This window comes from Mercurialis annua, linkage group LG3, assembly GCF_937616625.2.
Source record: "Mercurialis annua linkage group LG3, ddMerAnnu1.2, whole genome shotgun sequence".
NCBI lineage: Eukaryota > Viridiplantae > Streptophyta > Magnoliopsida > Malpighiales > Euphorbiaceae > Mercurialis > Mercurialis annua.
The window spans coordinates 45,637,542-45,655,525 of record NC_065572.1 but is presented as its reverse complement, the minus strand read 5'-3'; the positions used below and the strand labels follow the sequence as shown (position 1 = coordinate 45,655,525).

The 17,984-nt window shown below is 40.6% G+C and overlaps 1 protein-coding gene across 1 annotated transcript in view; it reads left to right on the top strand.

The window, feature by feature from the left end:
• The window catches only part of LOC126672559 (uncharacterized), a 62,739-nt gene extending 44,810 nt beyond the window's left edge, over window positions 1-17,929 (top strand). Inside the window, exon 2 of the mRNA XM_050366514.1 lies at window positions 17,649-17,929. Within this exon, the coding sequence (XP_050222471.1) occupies window positions 17,649-17,929 (281 nt within the window). The remainder of the gene's footprint in view (window positions 1-17,648) is intronic.
• The last annotated feature ends 55 nt before the right edge of the window (window positions 17,930-17,984 follow it).

The window sequence follows — 17,984 nt, the reverse complement described above, 5'->3', positions numbered from 1 at the left end:
TGTTTCGTCTCAATTCTCTTTAACGCGTCGTTTCGATTACCATTCTTATCTTGCGTCACAAGTCTCTTTAACGCGTAGTTCTGATTACCTAAGCATGGTTAGGTTATATTACGCAGAGTGTGCGTCAAAAGTGATGCTAGATTAGTATATCGTATATCAAGTCTCTCTAACGGTCGTTCCGATTTCCCAAGCATGGTTAGGTTATATTACGCAAAGTGTGCGTAAAAAGCGACGCTAAATTAGTATGTCACGTGTCGAGTCTCTCTAACTCGTCGTTCCGATTTCCTAAGATGATTATGTTATATTACGCAAAGTGTGCGTGAAAAGTGACGCTAGATCAGTATATCCTACCTCAAGTCTCTCTAACGCGTCGTTCCGATTACCTAAGCATGTTTAGGTTATATTACGCAAAGTGTGCGCTAAAAGTTACGTTAGATTAGTATGTCGCATCTCAAGTCTCTTTAACGTGTCGTTCTTATTACCTAAGCATGGCTAGGTTATATTACGCAAGCTGTGCGTTAAAAGTTACGCTAGATTAGTATGTCGATCTCAAGGCTCTTTAACGCGTCGTTCCGATTACCTAAGAATGGTTAGGTTATATTACGCAAAGAGTGCGTTAAAAGTGACGCTAGATATTAGTATGTCGCGTCACAAGTCTCTCTAACGTATCGTTCCGATTATCTAAGCATGGTTAGGTTATATCACGCAAAGTGTGCGTGAAAACTGACGTTATATTAGTATGTCGCGTCTCAAGTCTCTTTAACGCGTCATTTCGATTACCATGCTTATCTCGCATCACAAGTCTCTTTAACTCGTTATTGTTATTACCTAAGCATGGTTAGATTATATTACTGGTGTGCGTGAAAAGTGACACTAGATCAGTATATCCTACCTCAAGTCTCACTAACTCGTCGTTCCGATTTCCTAAGCCTGGTTAGGTTATATTACGCAAAGTGTGCGTGAAAAGTGACGCTAGATTATATGACTCGTGTCAAGTCTCTTTAACACGTCGTTCCGATTTCCTAAGCATGGTAAGGTTATATTACGCAAAATGTGCATAAAAAGTGAAGGTAGATTAGTATATCGCGTCTTAAGTCTCTTTAACACTTCGTTCCAATTACCTAAGCATGGAAAGCTTATATTACGCAAAGTGTGCTGAAAAGTGACGGTAGATTAGTATATCGCGTCTCAAGTCTCTTTTATGTGTCGTTCTGATTACCTAACCATGGTTTGGTTATGTTACGCAAGGTGTGCGTGAAAAGTGACGCTAGATTAGTATGTCGCATCTCAATGCTCTTTAACGCGTCGTTCCGTTTACCTAAGCATGGTTAGGTTATATTACGCAATGTCTGTGTGAAAAGTGACGCTATATTAGTATCTTGCGTCTCAAGTCTCTTTAACGCGTCGTTTTGATTACTATGCTTATTAACCCGTCATTCCGATTACCTAAGCATAGTTAGGTTATATTACGCAAAGTGTGCGTGAAACGTTACGCTAGATTAATATGTCGCTACTCAAGTCTCTATGATGCGTCGTTCTGATTACCTAAGCATGCGTAATAAGAGACGCTAGATTAGTATGGCGCGTTTCAAGTCTCTTTAACGCGTCGTTTCGATTACTGTGCTTATGTCGCTTCACAAGTGTCTCTAACGCGTCGTTCTGATTACCTAAGCATGGTTAGATTATATATTACGCAAAGTGTGCGTGAAAATTGACAATGTATTAGTATGTAGCATCTCAAGTCTTTTTAACGCGTCGTTCCGATTATGTAGGCATGGTTAGGTTATTTTACGCAAAGTGTGCGTGAAAAGTGACGCTAGATTAGTATGACGCTTCTCAAGTCTCTTTAATGCGTATTCCGATTACCTAAGCATGGTTAGGTTATATTACGTGAAGTGTGCGTGAAAACGGACGCTAGATTAATATGTCGCGTCTCAAGTCCTTTAACGCGTCTTCCCGATTATGTAAGCATGGTTAGGTTATGTTACGCAAAGTGTGCGTGAAAAGTGATGCTAGATTAATGTGTCGCTACTCTCTTTAATGCGTCGTTCTAATTTCCTAAGCATGGTTAGGTTATAGTACGCAAAGTTCGTGGAAAAGTGACGCCATATTAGTATGTCGCCTCTGAAGTCTCTTTAACGCGTCGTTCCGATTATCTAAGCATGGGTAGGTTATTTTACGAAAAGTGCGCGAAAAATGACGCTACATTAGTATGTCGCGTCTCAAGTCTCTTTAACGCCAACTTGTACCGACGCCAACTTGTCGGATTATCAAAGCATGGTTAGGTTATATTACGCGAAGTGTGCATGGAAAGTGACGCTAGATTAGTATGTCGCATCTCAATTCTCTTTAACGCCAACTTGTACCGATTACCTAAGGATGGGTAGGTTACTTTACCAGAAGGTGTACGTGAAAAGTGACGCTAGATTAGTATGTCGCGTCTTTAGTCTATTTAACGCGTCGTTCTGATTATCAAAGCATGGTTAGGTTATATTACGCGAAGTGTGTGTGAAAAGTTACGCTAGATTAGTATGTCGCGTCTCAATTCTCTTTAACGCGTTGTTCCGATTACCTAAAGATGGTTAGGTTATATTATGCAAAGCACGTAAAAAGTTACGCTAGATTAGTATGTCGCGTCTCAAGTTTCTTTATCGCATCTTTCCGATTACCTAAACATGGTTAGGTTATATTATGCAAAGTTTGCGTGAAAAGCGACGCTAGATTAGTATGTCCGTCTCAAGTCTCTTTAACGCGTCGTTCCGATTACCTAAGCATGGTTAGGTTTTATTACGCAAAGTGTGCTTAAAAAGTGACGCTAGATTAGTTTGTTTTGTCTCAAGTCTCTTTTACAAGTCGTTTCGATTACCATACTTATCTCGCGTCACAAGTCTCTTTAACGCGTCGTTCCGATTACCATACTTATCTCGCGTCACAAGTCTCTTTAACGCGTCGTTCGATTACCATACTTATCTCGCGTCACAAGTCTCGTTAACGCGTCGTTCCGATTACCATACTTATCTCCCGTCACAAGTCTCTTTAACGCGTCGTTCCGATTACCTAAGCATGGTTAGGTTATATTACGCAAACAGTGCGTGAAAAGTGACGCTAGATTAGTATGTCGCGTGTAAAGGCTCTTTAACGCGTCGTTCCGATTACCTAAGCATGGGTTAGGCTATAGTATGCAAAGTGTGCGTAAAAAGGATCAATTGATTAGTATGTCGCGTCTCAAGTATCTCTATCGCATTGTTCCTATTACATAAGCATGGTTAGGTTATATTACGCAAATTGTGCATGAAAAGTGACGCTAGATTAGTATGTCCAGGCTCAAATCTCTTTAAAGCGTTATTCCGATTACCTAAGCATGGTTAGGTTCTATTACTCAAAGTGTGTGTAAAAGGTGATGCTAGATTAGTGTGTTTCGTCTCAAGTCTCTTTAATGCGTCGTTTCGCTTACCATATCTCGCGTCACAAGTCTCTTTAATGCGTTGTTCCGATTACCTAAGCATGGTTAGGTTATATTACGCAATGTGTGCGTGAAAAGTGACGTTAGATTAGTACGTCGCGTCTCAAGTCTCTCTAACGCGTCGTACCGATTTACTAAGCATGGCTAGGTTATATTACGCAAAGTGTGCGTGAAAAGTGACACTAGATTAGTATGTCGCGTCTCAAGTCTCCATACGCGCCGTTCCCATTTCCTAAGCATGGTTATGTTATATTACGCAAAGTGTGCGTAAAAAATATAGGTTATAGTACGCAAAGTGTGCGTGAAAAGTGACTTTAGATTAGTATGTCGTATCTCAAGTCTCTCTAACGCGTCGTTCCGATTTCCTAAGAATGGTTAGGTTATATTACACAAAGTGTCCGTGAAAAGTGACATTAGATTAGTATGTCGCGTCTCAAGTCTCTCTAACGCTTCGTTCCGATATCCTAAACATGGTTAGGTTATATTACGCAAAGTGTGCGTGAAAAGTGACGCTAGATTACTATATCCTACCTTAAGTCTCTCTAACGCGTCGTTCCGATTTCCTAAGCATGGTTAGGTTATATTATGCAAAGTGTGCGTGAAAAGTGACGCTATATTAGTATCTTGCGTCTCAAGTCTCTTTGACGCGTCGTTTTGATTACCATGCTTATTAACCCGTCATTCCGATTGCCTAAGCATAGTTAGGTTATATTACGCAAAGTGTGCGTGAAACGTTACGCTAGATTAATATGTCTCTACTCAAGTCTCTATGATGCGTCGTTCTGATTACCTAAGCATGCGTAATAAGTGATGCTAGATTAGTATGGCGCGTTTCAAGTCTCTTTAGCGCGTCTTTTTGATTACTGTGCTTATGTCGCGTCACAAGTGTCTCTAACGCGTCGTTTTGATTACCTAAGCATGGTTAGATTATATATTAGGCAAAGTGTGCGTGAAAAGTGACAATGTATTAGTATGTAGCATCTCAAGTCTTTTAACGCGTCGTTCCGATTACCCAGGCATGGTTAGGTTATTTTACGCGAAGTGTGCGTGAAAAGTGACGCTAGATTAGTATGACGCGTCTCAAGTCTCTTTAAAGCGTATTCCAATTACCTAAGCATGGTTAAGGTTATATTACGTGAAGTGTGCGTGAAAAGGGACGCTAGATTAGTATGTCGCGTCTCAAGTCCTTTAACGCGTCTTTCCGATTATGTAAGCATGGTTAGGTTATGTTACGCAAAGTGTGCGTGAAAAGTGATGCTAGATTAATGTGTCGCTACTCAAGTCTCTATAATGCGTCGTTCCGATTTCCTAAGCATGGTTAGGTTATAGTAAGCAAAGTTTGCGTGAAAAGTGACGCCATATTAGTATGTCGCCTCTGAAGTCTCTTTAACTCGTCGTTCCGATTATCTAAGCATGGGTAGGTTATTTTACGAAAAGTGTGCGTGAAAAATGACGCTACATTAGTATGTCGCATCTCAAGTCTCTTTAACGCATTGTACCGATTACCTAAGGATGGTTAGGTTACTTCACGAAAAGTGTGCGTGAAAAGTAACAAACATTAGTATGTCGCATCTCTAGTCTATTTAACGCGTCATTCCGATTACCTAAGCATGGTTAGGTTATATTACGCAAAGTGTGCATGGAAAGTGACGCTAGATTAGTATGTCGCATCTCAATTCTCTTTAACGCGTTGTACCGATTAACCTAAGGATGGTTAGGTTACTTTGCAGAAAGTGTACGTGAAAAGTGACGCTAGATTAGTATGTCGCGTCTGAAGTCTATTTAACGCGTCGTTCTGATTATCAAAGCATGGTTAGATTATATTACGCGAAGTGTGTGTGAAAAGTTACGCTAGATTAGTATGTCGCGTCTCAATTCTCTTTAACGCGTTGTTCCGATTACCTAAGCATGGTTAGGTTATATTACGCAAAGTGTGCATGGAAAGTGACGCAAGATTAGTATGACGCGTCTCAAGTCTCTTTAATGTGTATTCCGATTACCTAAGCATAGTTAGGTTATATTACGTGAAGTGTGCGTGAAAAGGGACGCTAGATTAGTATGTCTTGTCTCAAGTCCTTTATCGCGTCTTTCCGATTATGTAAGCATGGTTAGGTTATGTTACGCAAAGTGTGCGTGAAAAGTGATGCTGGATTAATGTGCCGCTACTCAAGTCTCTTTAATGCGTCATTCCGATTTCCTAAGCATGGTTAGGTTGTAGTACGCAATGTTTGCGTGAAAAGTGACGCCATATTAGTATGTCGCCTCTGAAGTCTCTTTAACGCGTCGTTCCGATTATCTAAGCATGGGTAGATTATTTTACGAAAAGTGTGCGTGAAAAATGACGCTACATTAGTATGTCGCGTCTCGAGTTTAACGCATTGTACCGATTACCTAAGGTTGGATAGGTTACTTCACGAAAAGTGTGCGTGAAAAGTAACAAACTAATATTAGTATGTCTCGTCTCTAGTCTATTTAACGCGTCATTCCGATTACCTAAGCATGGTTAGGTTATATTACGCAAAGTGTGCATGGAAGGTGACGCTAGATTAGTATGTCGCATCTCAATTCTCTTTAACGCGTTGTACCGATTACCTAAGGATGGTTAGGTTACTTTACAAAAAGTGTACGTGAAAAGTGACGCTAGATTAGTATGCCGCGTCTTAAGTCTATTTAACGCGTCGTTCTGATTATCAAACCATGGTTAGGTTATATTACGCGAAGTGTGTGTGAAAAGTTACGCTAGATTAGTATGTCGCGTCTCAATTCCCTTTAACGCGTTGTTCCGATTACCTAAGCATGGTTAGGTTATATTATGCAAAGTGTGCGTGAAAAGTTATGCCAGATTAGTATGTCGCGTCTCAAGTCTCTTTATCGCATCTTTCCGATTACCTAGGCATGGTTAGGTTATATTACGCAAAGTTTGCGTGAAAAGCGACACTAGATTAGTATGTCCAGTCTCAAGTCTCTTTAACGCGTCGTTCCGATTACCTACGCGTGGTTAGGTTATATTACGCAAAGTGTGCTTAAAAAGTGACGCTAGATTAGTTTGTTTTGTCTCAAGTCTCTTTTACAAGTCGTTTCGATTACCATACTTATCTCGCGTCACAAGTCTCTTTAATGCGTCGTTCCGATTACCATACTTATCTCGCGTCACAAGTGTCTTTAACGCGTCGTTCCGATTACCATACTTATCTCCCGTCACAAGTCTCTTTAACGCGTCGTTCCGATTACCTAAGCATGGTTAGGTTATATTACGCATACAGTGCGTGAAAAGTGACGATAAATTAGTATTCCTCGTCTCAAGTCTCTCTAACGCGTCGTCCAATTTCCTAAGCATGGTTAAGTTATTTTACGCAAAGTGTGCGTGAAAAGTGACGCTAGATTAGTATGTCCAGTCTCAAGTCTCTTTAACGCGTCGTTCCGATTACCTGACTATGGTTAAGTTATATTACGCAAAGTATGCGTAAAAAGTGACGCTAGATTAGTTTGTTTCGTCTCAAGTCTCTTTAACGCGTAGTTTCGATTACTAAATTTATCTCGCGTCACAAGTCTCTTTAACGCGTCGTTCCGATTACCTAAGCATGGTTAGGTTATATTACGCAAAGAGTGCGTGAATAGTGACACTATATTAGTATGTCGCATCTCAAGTCTCTCTAACGCATCGTTCCAATTTCCTAAGCATGGTTAGGTTATATTACGCAAAGCGTGCGTGAAAAGTGACACTAGATTAGTATGTCGCGTCTCAAGTCTCTCTAACGCGTCGTTCCGATTTCCTAAGCATAGTTATGTTATATTACGCAATGCGTGCGTAGAAAATGACAATAGATTAGTATGTAGAGTCTCAAGTCTCTTTAACGCGTCGTCCCAGTTACATAAGCATGGTTAGGTTATATTACGCAGAGTGTATGTGAAAAATGACAATAGATTCGTATGTTGCGTCTTAAGTCTATCTAACGCGTTGTTTCGATTACATTATCATGGTTAGGTTATATTACGCATAGTGTGCGTGGTAAATGACGCTAGATTAGTATGTCGCGTCTCAATTCTCTTTATCGCATTATTCTGGTTATCTAAGCATGGTTTTTTTTGTTGATAATTGGGGAGGGGAGAGCGCTTGTGGGAGCAATTGAACCCACGACCTAGCAGTTTGTTGCCTAGCGCTTATACCATTTGAACTATAGCTCATTGGTATTATCTAGGCATGGTTAGAGGTTATATTATGCAAAGCGTGCGTGAAAAGTGACACTAGATTAATATGTCGCGTATAAAGTCTATTTAACGCGTCGTTCCTAATACCTAAGTATGGTTAGGTTATATTACGCAAGGTGTGCGTGAAAAATGACGCTAGATTAGTATGTCGCGTCTCAAGGCTCTTTAATGCGTAATACGCAAAGTTTGCGTGGAAAGTGACGATAGATTAGTATGTCACGTGTCAAGGCTCTTTAACGCATCGTTTTGATTACCTAAGCATGGTTACGATATAGTACGCAAAGTGTGCATAAAAAGGATCAATAGATTAGTATATCGTGTCTCAAGTCTCTTTAACGCGTCGTCCTTATTACCTAAGCATGGTTAGGTTATAATACGCAAGGTGTGCGTGAAAAGTGACGCTAGATTAGCATGTCGCGTCTCAAGGCACTTTAATGTGTCGTTCCGATTACCTAAGCATGATTAGGTTATACTACGCAAAGTATGCGTGAAAAGTGACGCTAGATTAGTATGTCGCTACTCAAGTCTCATTAACGCGTCATTTCGATTACCATGCTTTTGTTGCGTCACAAGTCTCTCTAACGCGTCATTCCGATTACCTAAGCATGGTTAGGTTATAGTACGCAAAGTGTGCGTAAAAAGGATCAATAGATAAGTATGTCGCGTCTCAAGTCTCTTTAACGCGTCGTTCCTATTACCTAAGAATGGTTAGGTTATATTACGCAAAGTGTGCTTGAAAAGTGACACTAGATTAGTATGTCAAGTCTCCAATCTCTTTCACGCGTCGTTCCGATTACCTAAGCATGGTTAGGTTATATTATGCAAAGTGTGCGTAAAAAGTGACACTAGATTAGTATGCTTCGTATCAAGTCTCTTTATCGCGTCGTTTCGATCACCATACTTATCTCGCGTCACAAGTCTCTTTAACGCGTCGTTCCGATTACCTATGCATGGTTAGGTTATATTACGCAAAGTGTGCGTGAAAAGTGAGGTTAGATTAGTATGTCGCGTCTCAATTCTCTCTAACGCGTCGTTCCAATTTCCTAAGCATGGTTAGGTTATAATACGTAAAGTGTGCGTGAAAAGTGACACTAGATTAGTATGTCGCGTCCCAAGTCTCTCTAACGCGTCTTTCCGATTTCCTAAGCATGGTTATGTTATATTACGCAACGCGTGCGTAAAAAGTGACGCTAGATTAATATTGCGCGTCTCAAGTCTCTTTAACGCGTCATTTCGATTACCATGCTTATGTCGCGTCACAAGTATCTCTAACGCATCATTCTGATTACCTAAGCATGGTTAGGTTATAGTACACAAAGTGTGCGTGGAAAGGAGCAATAGTTTAATATGTCGCGTCTCAAGTCTTTTTAACGCGTCGTTCCGATTACCTAAGTATGGTTAGGTTATATTACGCAAAGTGTGCGTGAAAAGTGACGCTAGATTAGTATGTCCAGTCTCAAGTCTCTTTAATGCGTCGTTCCGATTACCTAAGCATGGTTAGGTTATATTACGCAAAGTGTGCGTAAAAAGTGAGGCTAGATTAGTTTGTTTCGTCTCAATTCTCTTTAACGCGTCGTTTCGATTACTATACTTATCTCGAGTCACAAGTCTCTTTAACTCGTCGTTCCGATTATCTAAGCATGGTTAGGTTATATTACGCAATGTGTGCTTGAAAAGTGATTTTAGATTAGTACGTCGCGTCTCAAGTCTCTCTAACGCGTCGTACCGATTTACTAACCATGGCTAGGTTATATTACACAAAGTGTCCGTGAAAAGTGACACTAGATTAGTATGTCGCGTCTCAAGTCTCCATACGCGCCGTTCCGATATCCTAAGCATGGTTATGTTATATTACGCAAAGTGTGCGTAAAAAATATAGGTTACAGTACGCAAAGTGTGCGTAAAACATATTGGTTATAGTACGCAAAGTGTGCGTGAAAAGTGACTTTAGATTAGTATGTCGCATCTCAAGTCTCTCTAACGCGTCGTTCCGATTTCCTATGAATTGTTAGGTTATATTACGCAAAGTGTCCGTGAAAAGTGACACTAGATTAGTATGTCGCATCTCAAGTCTCTTTAACGCGTCGTTCCGATATCCTAAGCATGGTTAGGTTATATTACGCAAAGTGTTCGTGAAAAGTGACGCTAGATTAGTATATTCTACCTCAAGTCTCGCTAACGCGTTGTTCCGATTTCCTAAGCATGGTTAGGTTATATTACGCAAAGTGTGCGTGAAAAGTCACAATTATTTAGTATGTCGCGTCTCAAGTCGATTTAATGCGGTGTTGCGATTACCTAACCGTGGTTAGGTTATAGTACGCAAAGTTTGCTTGAAAAGTGACACTAGATTAGTATATTGCGTCTCGATTCTATTTAACGCGTTGTTCCGACTAAGCATGGTTAGGTTATATTACACAAAGTGTGCGTGAAAAGTGACGCTAGATTAGTATGTCGCGTCTCAAGTCACTTTTACGCGTCGTTCCGATTACCATACTTATGTCGCGTCACACAAGTCTCTCTAACGCGTAGTTTCGATTACCTAAGCATGGTTATGTTATTATTACGCAAAGTGTGCGTGAAAAGTGACGCTAGATTAGTATGCCGCGTCTCAGGTCTCTTTAACGCGTCTTTTCGATTACTTAAGCATGGTTAGGTTATTTTACACAAAGTGTGCGTGAAAAGTGATGCTAGATTTGTATGTCGCGTCTCAAGTCTCTTTAACGCGTCGTTTCGATTACCATTCTTATCTTGCGTCACAAGTCTCTTTAACGCGTCGTTATGATTACCTAAGCATGGTTAGGTTTTATTACGCAGAGTGTGCGTCAAAAGTGATGCTAGATTATTATATCGTGTATCAAGTTTCTCTAACGGTCGTTCAAGATTTCCCAAGCATGGTACGGTTATATTACGAAAAATGTGCGTGAAAAGCGACGCTAAATTAGTATGTCACGTGTCAAGTATCTCTAACACGTCGTTCCGATTTCCTAAGATGACTATGTTATATTACGCAAAGTGTGCGTGAAAAGTGACGCTAGATCAGTATATCCTACCTCAAGTCTCTCTAACGCGTCGTTCCGATTACCTAAGCATGGTTAGGTTATATTACGCAAAGTGTACGCTAAAAGTTACGCTAGATTAGTATGTCGCGTCTCAAGGTTCTTTATTGCGTCGTTCCGATTACCTAAGCATGGTAAGGTTATATTACGCAAAGAGTGCGTTAAAAGTGACGCTAGATTAGTATGTCGTGTCTCAAGTCTCTTTAACGCGTTGTTTCGATTACCTAAGCATGGCTAGCTTATAGCGTGAAAAGTAACAATAGATTAATATGTCGCGTCTCAAGTCTCTTTAACGCGTCGTTCCGATTACCTACGCATGGTTAGGTTATATTACGCAAAGTGTGCGTGAAAAGTGACTATAGATTAGTATGTCGCTTATCAATTCTATTTAACGCGTCGTTCCGATTACCTAAGCATGGTTAGGTTATATGAAACAAAGCGTGCGTGACAAGTAACGCTAGATTAATATTTCGCGTCTCAAGTCTGTTTAACGAATCCTTCCGATTACCTAAGCATGGTTAGGTTATATTAGGCAAAGTGTGCGTGAAAAGCAACGCTAGATTAGTATGTTGCGTCTCAAGTTTCTTTAATGCGTCGTTCCGATTACCTAAGCATGGTTATTTATATTATGCAAAATGTGCATGAAAAGTGACGCTAGATTAGTATGTACCAATTAGAGGAACGACGATAAACCTTAACAGATTACATGTATGACTAGCCAGGATCACAGCCTCACCGCGGGCATTTTATCAACCGGCCTGTCCTCTTAGTATCTGTTGAAATTTATCGCATTACCATGTTTTTGACACAAGGTTTTGATTCACAGGATCCTACGTGTTGTTCCGATTACCTAAGAATGGTTAGGTATACTACGCAAAGTGTGCGTAAAAAGTGACCCTAGATTAGTATGTTTCGTCACAAGTCTATTTAACGTGTCGTTTCGATTACAATGCTTATGTCGCGTCACAAGTCTCTCTAACGTGACGTTTTGATTACCTAAGTATGGTTAGGTTATATTACGAAAAAAGTGCGTGAAAAGTGATGTTAGATTAGTATGCCGCGTCTCACGTCTCTTTAACGCTTCGTTCCGATTACCTAAGCATGGTTAGGTTATATTACACAAAGTGTGATTAAAAGTGACGCTAGATTAATATGGCGCGTCTCAAGAACGCGTCGTATCGATTACCATGCATATGTCTCGTCAGAAGTCTCTCTAACGCGTCGTTCGAATTACCTAAGCATGGTTAGGTTATATTACGCAAAGTGTGCGTGAAAAATGACAATAGTATCGCGTCTCAAGTCTATTTAACGCGTCGTTCCAATTACCTAAGCATGGTTAGGTTATATTACGCAAAGCGTGCGTGAAAAGTGACGCTAGATTAGTATGTCGCGTCTCAAGTCTGTTTAACGCGTCGTTCCGATTAACTAAGCATGGTTAGGCTATATTACGCGAAGCGTGAGTGACGCTAGAGTAGTATGTCGATTCTCAAGTCTGTTTAACGCGTCGTTCCAATTACCTAAGCATTGTAAGTTTATATTAGGCAAAGTGTGCGTGAAAAGTGACGTTAGATTTGTATGCCGCGTCTCAGGTTTCTTTAACTCGTCGTTCATGGTTAAGTTATATTACGCAAAGTGTGTTTGAAAAGTGAGGCTAAAATAATTTGTCGCGTCCCAAGTTTCTCTAACGCGACGTTCTGATTACCTAAGTTTGGTTAGGTTATATTATGCATACTGTGCGTGAAAAGTGATGCTAGATTAGTACGTCGCGTCTCAAGTCTCTTGAACACATCGTTCCGATTTCCTAAGCATGGTTAGGTTATATTACACAAAGAGTGCGTAAAATGTGACTATAGATTAGTATGGCACGTCTTCAGTCTATTTAACGCGGCGTCTCGATTACCTTGCTTATGTCCATTCACAACTCTCTCTAACGCGATGTTCCAATTACCAAAGCATGGTTAGGTTATATTACGCAAAGTGTACTTGAAAAGTGAGGCTAGATTATTTTGTCGCGTCTCAAGTCTCTGTAACACGTCGTTCTGATTACCTAAGCATGGTTAGGTTATATTATGCAAAGTTTGCGTGAAAAGTGACGCTAGATTAGTATGTCGCATCTCAAGTCTCTTTAACACGTCGTTTCGATTACCATGCTTATGTCGCGTCACAAGTCTCTCAAACGCGTCGTTCCGATAACCAAAGCAAGGTTAGGTTATATTACACAAAGTGTGCGGGAAAAGTAAAAAAAGATTAGTATGTCGCATCTCAATTCTATTTAACGCGTCGTTCCGATTACCTAAGCATAGTTGGGTTATATTACGCAAAGTGTGCGTGAAAAGTGACACTAGATTAGTATCTCGCGTCTCAAGTCTCTTTAACGCGTCGTTCCGATTACCTAACCATGGTTAGGCTATATTACGCAAAGTGTGCGTAAAAAGTGACGATAGATTAATATGACGCGTCTCAAGTCTCTCTAACTCGTCGTTCCGATTACCTAAGTATGGTTATGGTAAAATACGAAAACTGTGCGTGAAAAATGACAATAGCTTAGTATGTCGCGTCTCAAGTCTATTTAACGCGTCATTCAGATTATCTAAGCATGGTTCAGTTATATTAAGCAAAGTGTGCGTGAAAAGTGACTCTAGATTAGTAAGTTGCGTCTCAAGTCTCTTTAACGCGTCGTTTCGATTATCATGCTTATGTCGTGTCACAAGTCACTCTAACGCATCATTCCGATTACCTAAGCATGGTTTGGTTATATTACGCAAAGTGTGCGTGAATAATGATAATAAATTAGTATGTCGCATCTCAAGTATATTTAGCGCGTCGTTCCGATTACCTAAGCATGGTATGTTTTATAATGCACAGTGCGCGTGAAAAGTGATGCAAGATTAGTATGGCGCGTCTCAAGTCTCTTTAATGCGTCGTTTCGATTACCATGCTTATGTCGCGTCACAAGTCTCTTCAATGCGTCGTTCTGATTACCTAACCATGGTTGGGCTATATTACGCAGAGTGTGCGTGAAAAGTGACGCTAGATTAGTTTGTCGCGTCTCAAGTCTCTTTATCACATCGTTCCAATTACCTAAGCATGGTTAGGTTATATTACGCAAAGTCTTCTTGAAAAGGGACGCTAGATTAAATTGTCGCGTCTCAATTCTCATGAACGATTTTTTTCCGATTACCTAAGCATGGTTAGGTTATATTACGCAAAGTTAGCGTGAAAAGTGACGCTAGATAAGTATGTCGCGTCTTTTGTCTCTTTAACGAATCGTTTCGATTACAATGCTTTTGTTGCGTCACAAGTCTCTAAAGCGTCATTCGATTACCAAAGCATGGTTAGGTTATAGTACGCAAAGTGTGCGTGAAATGTAACAATAGATTAGTATGTTGCGTCACAAGTCTCTTTAACTCGTCGTCCCGGTCTCTTTAACGCGTTGTTACAATTACATAAGCATGGTTAAGTTATATTACACAAAGTGTGCGTAAAAAGTGACGCTAGATTAGTATGGCGCGTCTCAAGTCTCTTTAACGCATCGTCTCGATTACCATGCTTATGTTACGTTACAAGTCTCTCTAACGCGTCGCTCCGATTACGAAAGCATGGTTAGGTCATATTACGCGAAGTGTGCGAGAATAGTAACCCTCTAGATTAGTATGTCGCATCTCAAAGTGTCTTTAACGCGTCGTTCCGATTACCTAAGCATGGTTAGATTATATTACGCAAAGTGTGCGTGAAAAGTGACAATAAATCAGTATGTCGCGTCTCAAGTCTCTCTAATGTGTCGTTCCGATTACCTAAACATGGTTAGGTTATATTACGCAAAATGTGCGGGAAAAGTGACACTAGATTAGTATGTCGCGTCTCACGTCTCTTTAACGTGTCGTTCCGATTACCTAAGCATGGTTAGGTTATATTACGCAAAATGTGCGTGAAAAGTGACACTAGATTAGTATGTCGCGTCTCAAGTCTCTTTAACTCGTCGTTCCGATTACTTAAGCGTGGATAGGTTATATTACGCAAAGTGTGCGTGAAAAGTGACGCTAGATTAGTATGTCGCGTCTCAAGTCACTTTAACTCGTCGTTCCGTTTACTTAAGCATGGTTCGGTTATATTACGCAAAGTGTGCGTGAAAAGTGACGCAAGATTAGTATGTCGTGTCTCAAGTCTCTTTAACGCTTCGTTTCGATTACCATGCTTATGCTGCGTCTCAAGTTTCCAACACGTCGTTCTGATTACATAAGCATGGTTTGGTTATAGTACACAAAAGTGTGAGTGAAAAGGATCAATAGATTAGTATGTCGCGTCTCAAGTCTCTTTAACGCGTCGTTCCGAATACCTAAGCGTGGTTATGATATATTACGCAAAGTGTGCGCGAAAAATAACGCTAGATTAGTATGTCGAGTCTCAAGTCTCTTTAACGCGTCGTTCCGATTACCTATGCATGGTTATGTTATATTACGCCAAGTGCGCGTAAAAAGTGACGCTAGATTAGTATGGCGCGTCTCAAGTCTCTTTAACGCATCGTCTCGATTACCATGCTTATGTTACGTTACAAGTCTCTCTAACGCGTCGCTCCGATTACGAAAGCATGGTTAGGTCATATTACGCGAAGTGTGCGAGAATAGTAACCCTCTAGATTAGTATGTCGCATCTCAAAGTGTCTTTAACGCGTCGTTCCGATTACCTAAGCATGGTTAGATTATATTACGCAAAGTGTGCGTGAAAAGTGACAATAAATCAGTATGTCGCGTCTCAAGTCTCTCTAATGTGTCGTTCCGATTACCTAAACATGGTTAGGTTATATTACGCAAAATGTGCGGGAAAAGTGACACTAGATTAGTATGTCGCGTCTCACGTCTCTTTAACGTGTCGTTCCAATTACCTAAGCATGGTTAGGTTATATTACGCAAAATGTGCGTGAAAAGTGACACTAGATTAGTATGTCGCGTCTCAAGTCTCTTTAACTCGTCGTTCCGATTACTTAAGCGTGGATAGGTTATATTACGCAAAGTGTGCGTGAAAAGTGACGCTAGATTAGTATGTCGCGTCTCAAGTCACTTTAACTCGTCGTTCCGTTTACTTAAGCATGGTTAGGTTATATTACGCAAAGTGTGCGTGAAAAGTGACGCAAGATTAGTATGTCGTGTCTCAAGTCTCTTTAACGCTTCGTTTCGATTACCATGCTTATGCTGCGTCTCATGTTTCCAACACGTCGTTCTGATTACATAAGCATGGTTTGGTTATAGTACACAAAAGTGTGAGTGAAAAGGATCAATAGATTAGTATGTCGCGTCTCAAGTCTCTTTAACGCGTCGTTCCGAATACCTAAGCGTGGTTAGGATATATTACGCAAAGTGTGCGTGAAAAATAACGCTAGATTAGTATGTCGAGTCTCAAGTCTCTTTAACGCGTCGTTCCGATTACCTATGCATGGTTATGTTATATTACGCCAAGTGCGCGTAAAAAGTGTCGCTAGATTAGTATGTCACGTCACAAGTCTCTTTAACGCGTTGTTACAATTACATAAGCATGGTTAAGTTATATTACGCAAAGTGTGCGTAAAAAGTGACGCTAGATTAGTATGGCGCGTCTCAGGTATCTTTAACGCATCGTTTCGATTACCATGCTTATGTTACGTTACAAGTCTCTCTAACGCGTCGCTCCGATTACCAAAGCATGGTTAGGTCATATTACCCGAAGTGTGCGAGAATAGTAACCCTAGATTAGTATGTCGCATCTCAAAGTGTCTTTAACGCGTCATTCCGATTACCTAAGCATGGTTAGATTATATTACGCAAAGTGTGCGTGAAAAGTGACAATAAATCAGTATGTCGCGTCTCAAGTCTCTCTAATGTGTCGTTCCGGTTACCTGAACATGGTTAGGTTATATTACGCAAAATGTATGGGAAAAGTGACACTAGATAAGTATGTCGCGTCTCAAGTCTCTCTAACGGGTCGTTCCGATTTTCTAAGCATGGTTAGGTTATATTACGCAATGTGTGCTTGAAAAGTGTTGCTAGGTTAGTATATCGCGTCTCAAGTCTCTTTAACGCGTCGTTCCGATTACCTAATCATGGTTAGGTTATATTACGCAAAATGTGCGTGAAAAGTGACGCTAGATTAGTATGTCGCGTCTCAAGTCTCTTTAACTCGTCGTTTCGATTACCTATGCATGGTTATGTAATATTATGCCAAGTGCGCGTTAAAAGTGTCGCTAGATTAGTTTGTCCCGTCACAAGTCTCTTTAACGCGTTGTTACAATTACATAAGCATGGTTAAGTTATATTACGCAAAGTGTGCGTGAAAAGGGACGCTAGATTAGTATCTCGCATCTCAAGTCCTTTAACGCGTCTTTCCGATTATGTAAGCATGGTTAGGTTATACTACGCAAAGTGTGCGTGAAAAGCGACGCTAGATTAGTATGTCCAGTCTCAAGTCTCTTTAACGCGTCGTTCCGATTACCTAAGCATGGTTAGGTTATATTACGCAAAGTGTGCTTAAAAAGTGACGCTAGATTACTTTGTTTCGTCTCAAGTCTCTTTTACAAGTCGTTGTGAGTACCATACTTATCTCGCGTCACAAGTCTCTTTAACGCGTCGTTCCGATTACCATACTTATCTCGCGTCACAAGTCTCTTTATCGCGTCGTTCCGATTACCTAAGCATAGTTAGGTTATATTACGCAAACAATGCGTGAAAAGTAACGTTAAATTAGTATGTCTCGTCTCAAGTCTCTCTAACGCGTTGTCCATTTTCCTAACAATGGTCAGGTTATTTTACGCAAAGTGTGCGTGAAAAGTGACGCTAGATTAGTATGTCCAGCCTCTTTAACGCGTCGTTCCGATTACCTATGCATGGTTAGCTTATATTACGCAAAGTGAGCGTAAAAAGTGACGCTAGATTAGTTTTTTTCGTCTCAAGATGAGGAGGAACCAAAGGAAGATCCGGAGGAGGATCCGAAGGAAGATCCGGAGGAGGATCCGAAGGAAGGTCCGGAGGAGGATCCTGAGGAGGATCCAGAAGAGCATCTAGGAGAAGAGGCAGAAGAAGAAGATCCTCAGGAGGAAGAGTATGAAGAAGAGGAACTGTTAGATGAATCAGATGTTGAACAGTACAAAAGCGAGCGTTTCTGGTCTAGGGTGCAGAGGTATCGCGATTTGAGAGAAGATGCAGATATAGCAGATAGCTCTAGACCAAGTTAGGAGACAGATGCGCTCCTTCTCTCGAGGAATGCTAACAGTAGGAATGTATTCTACT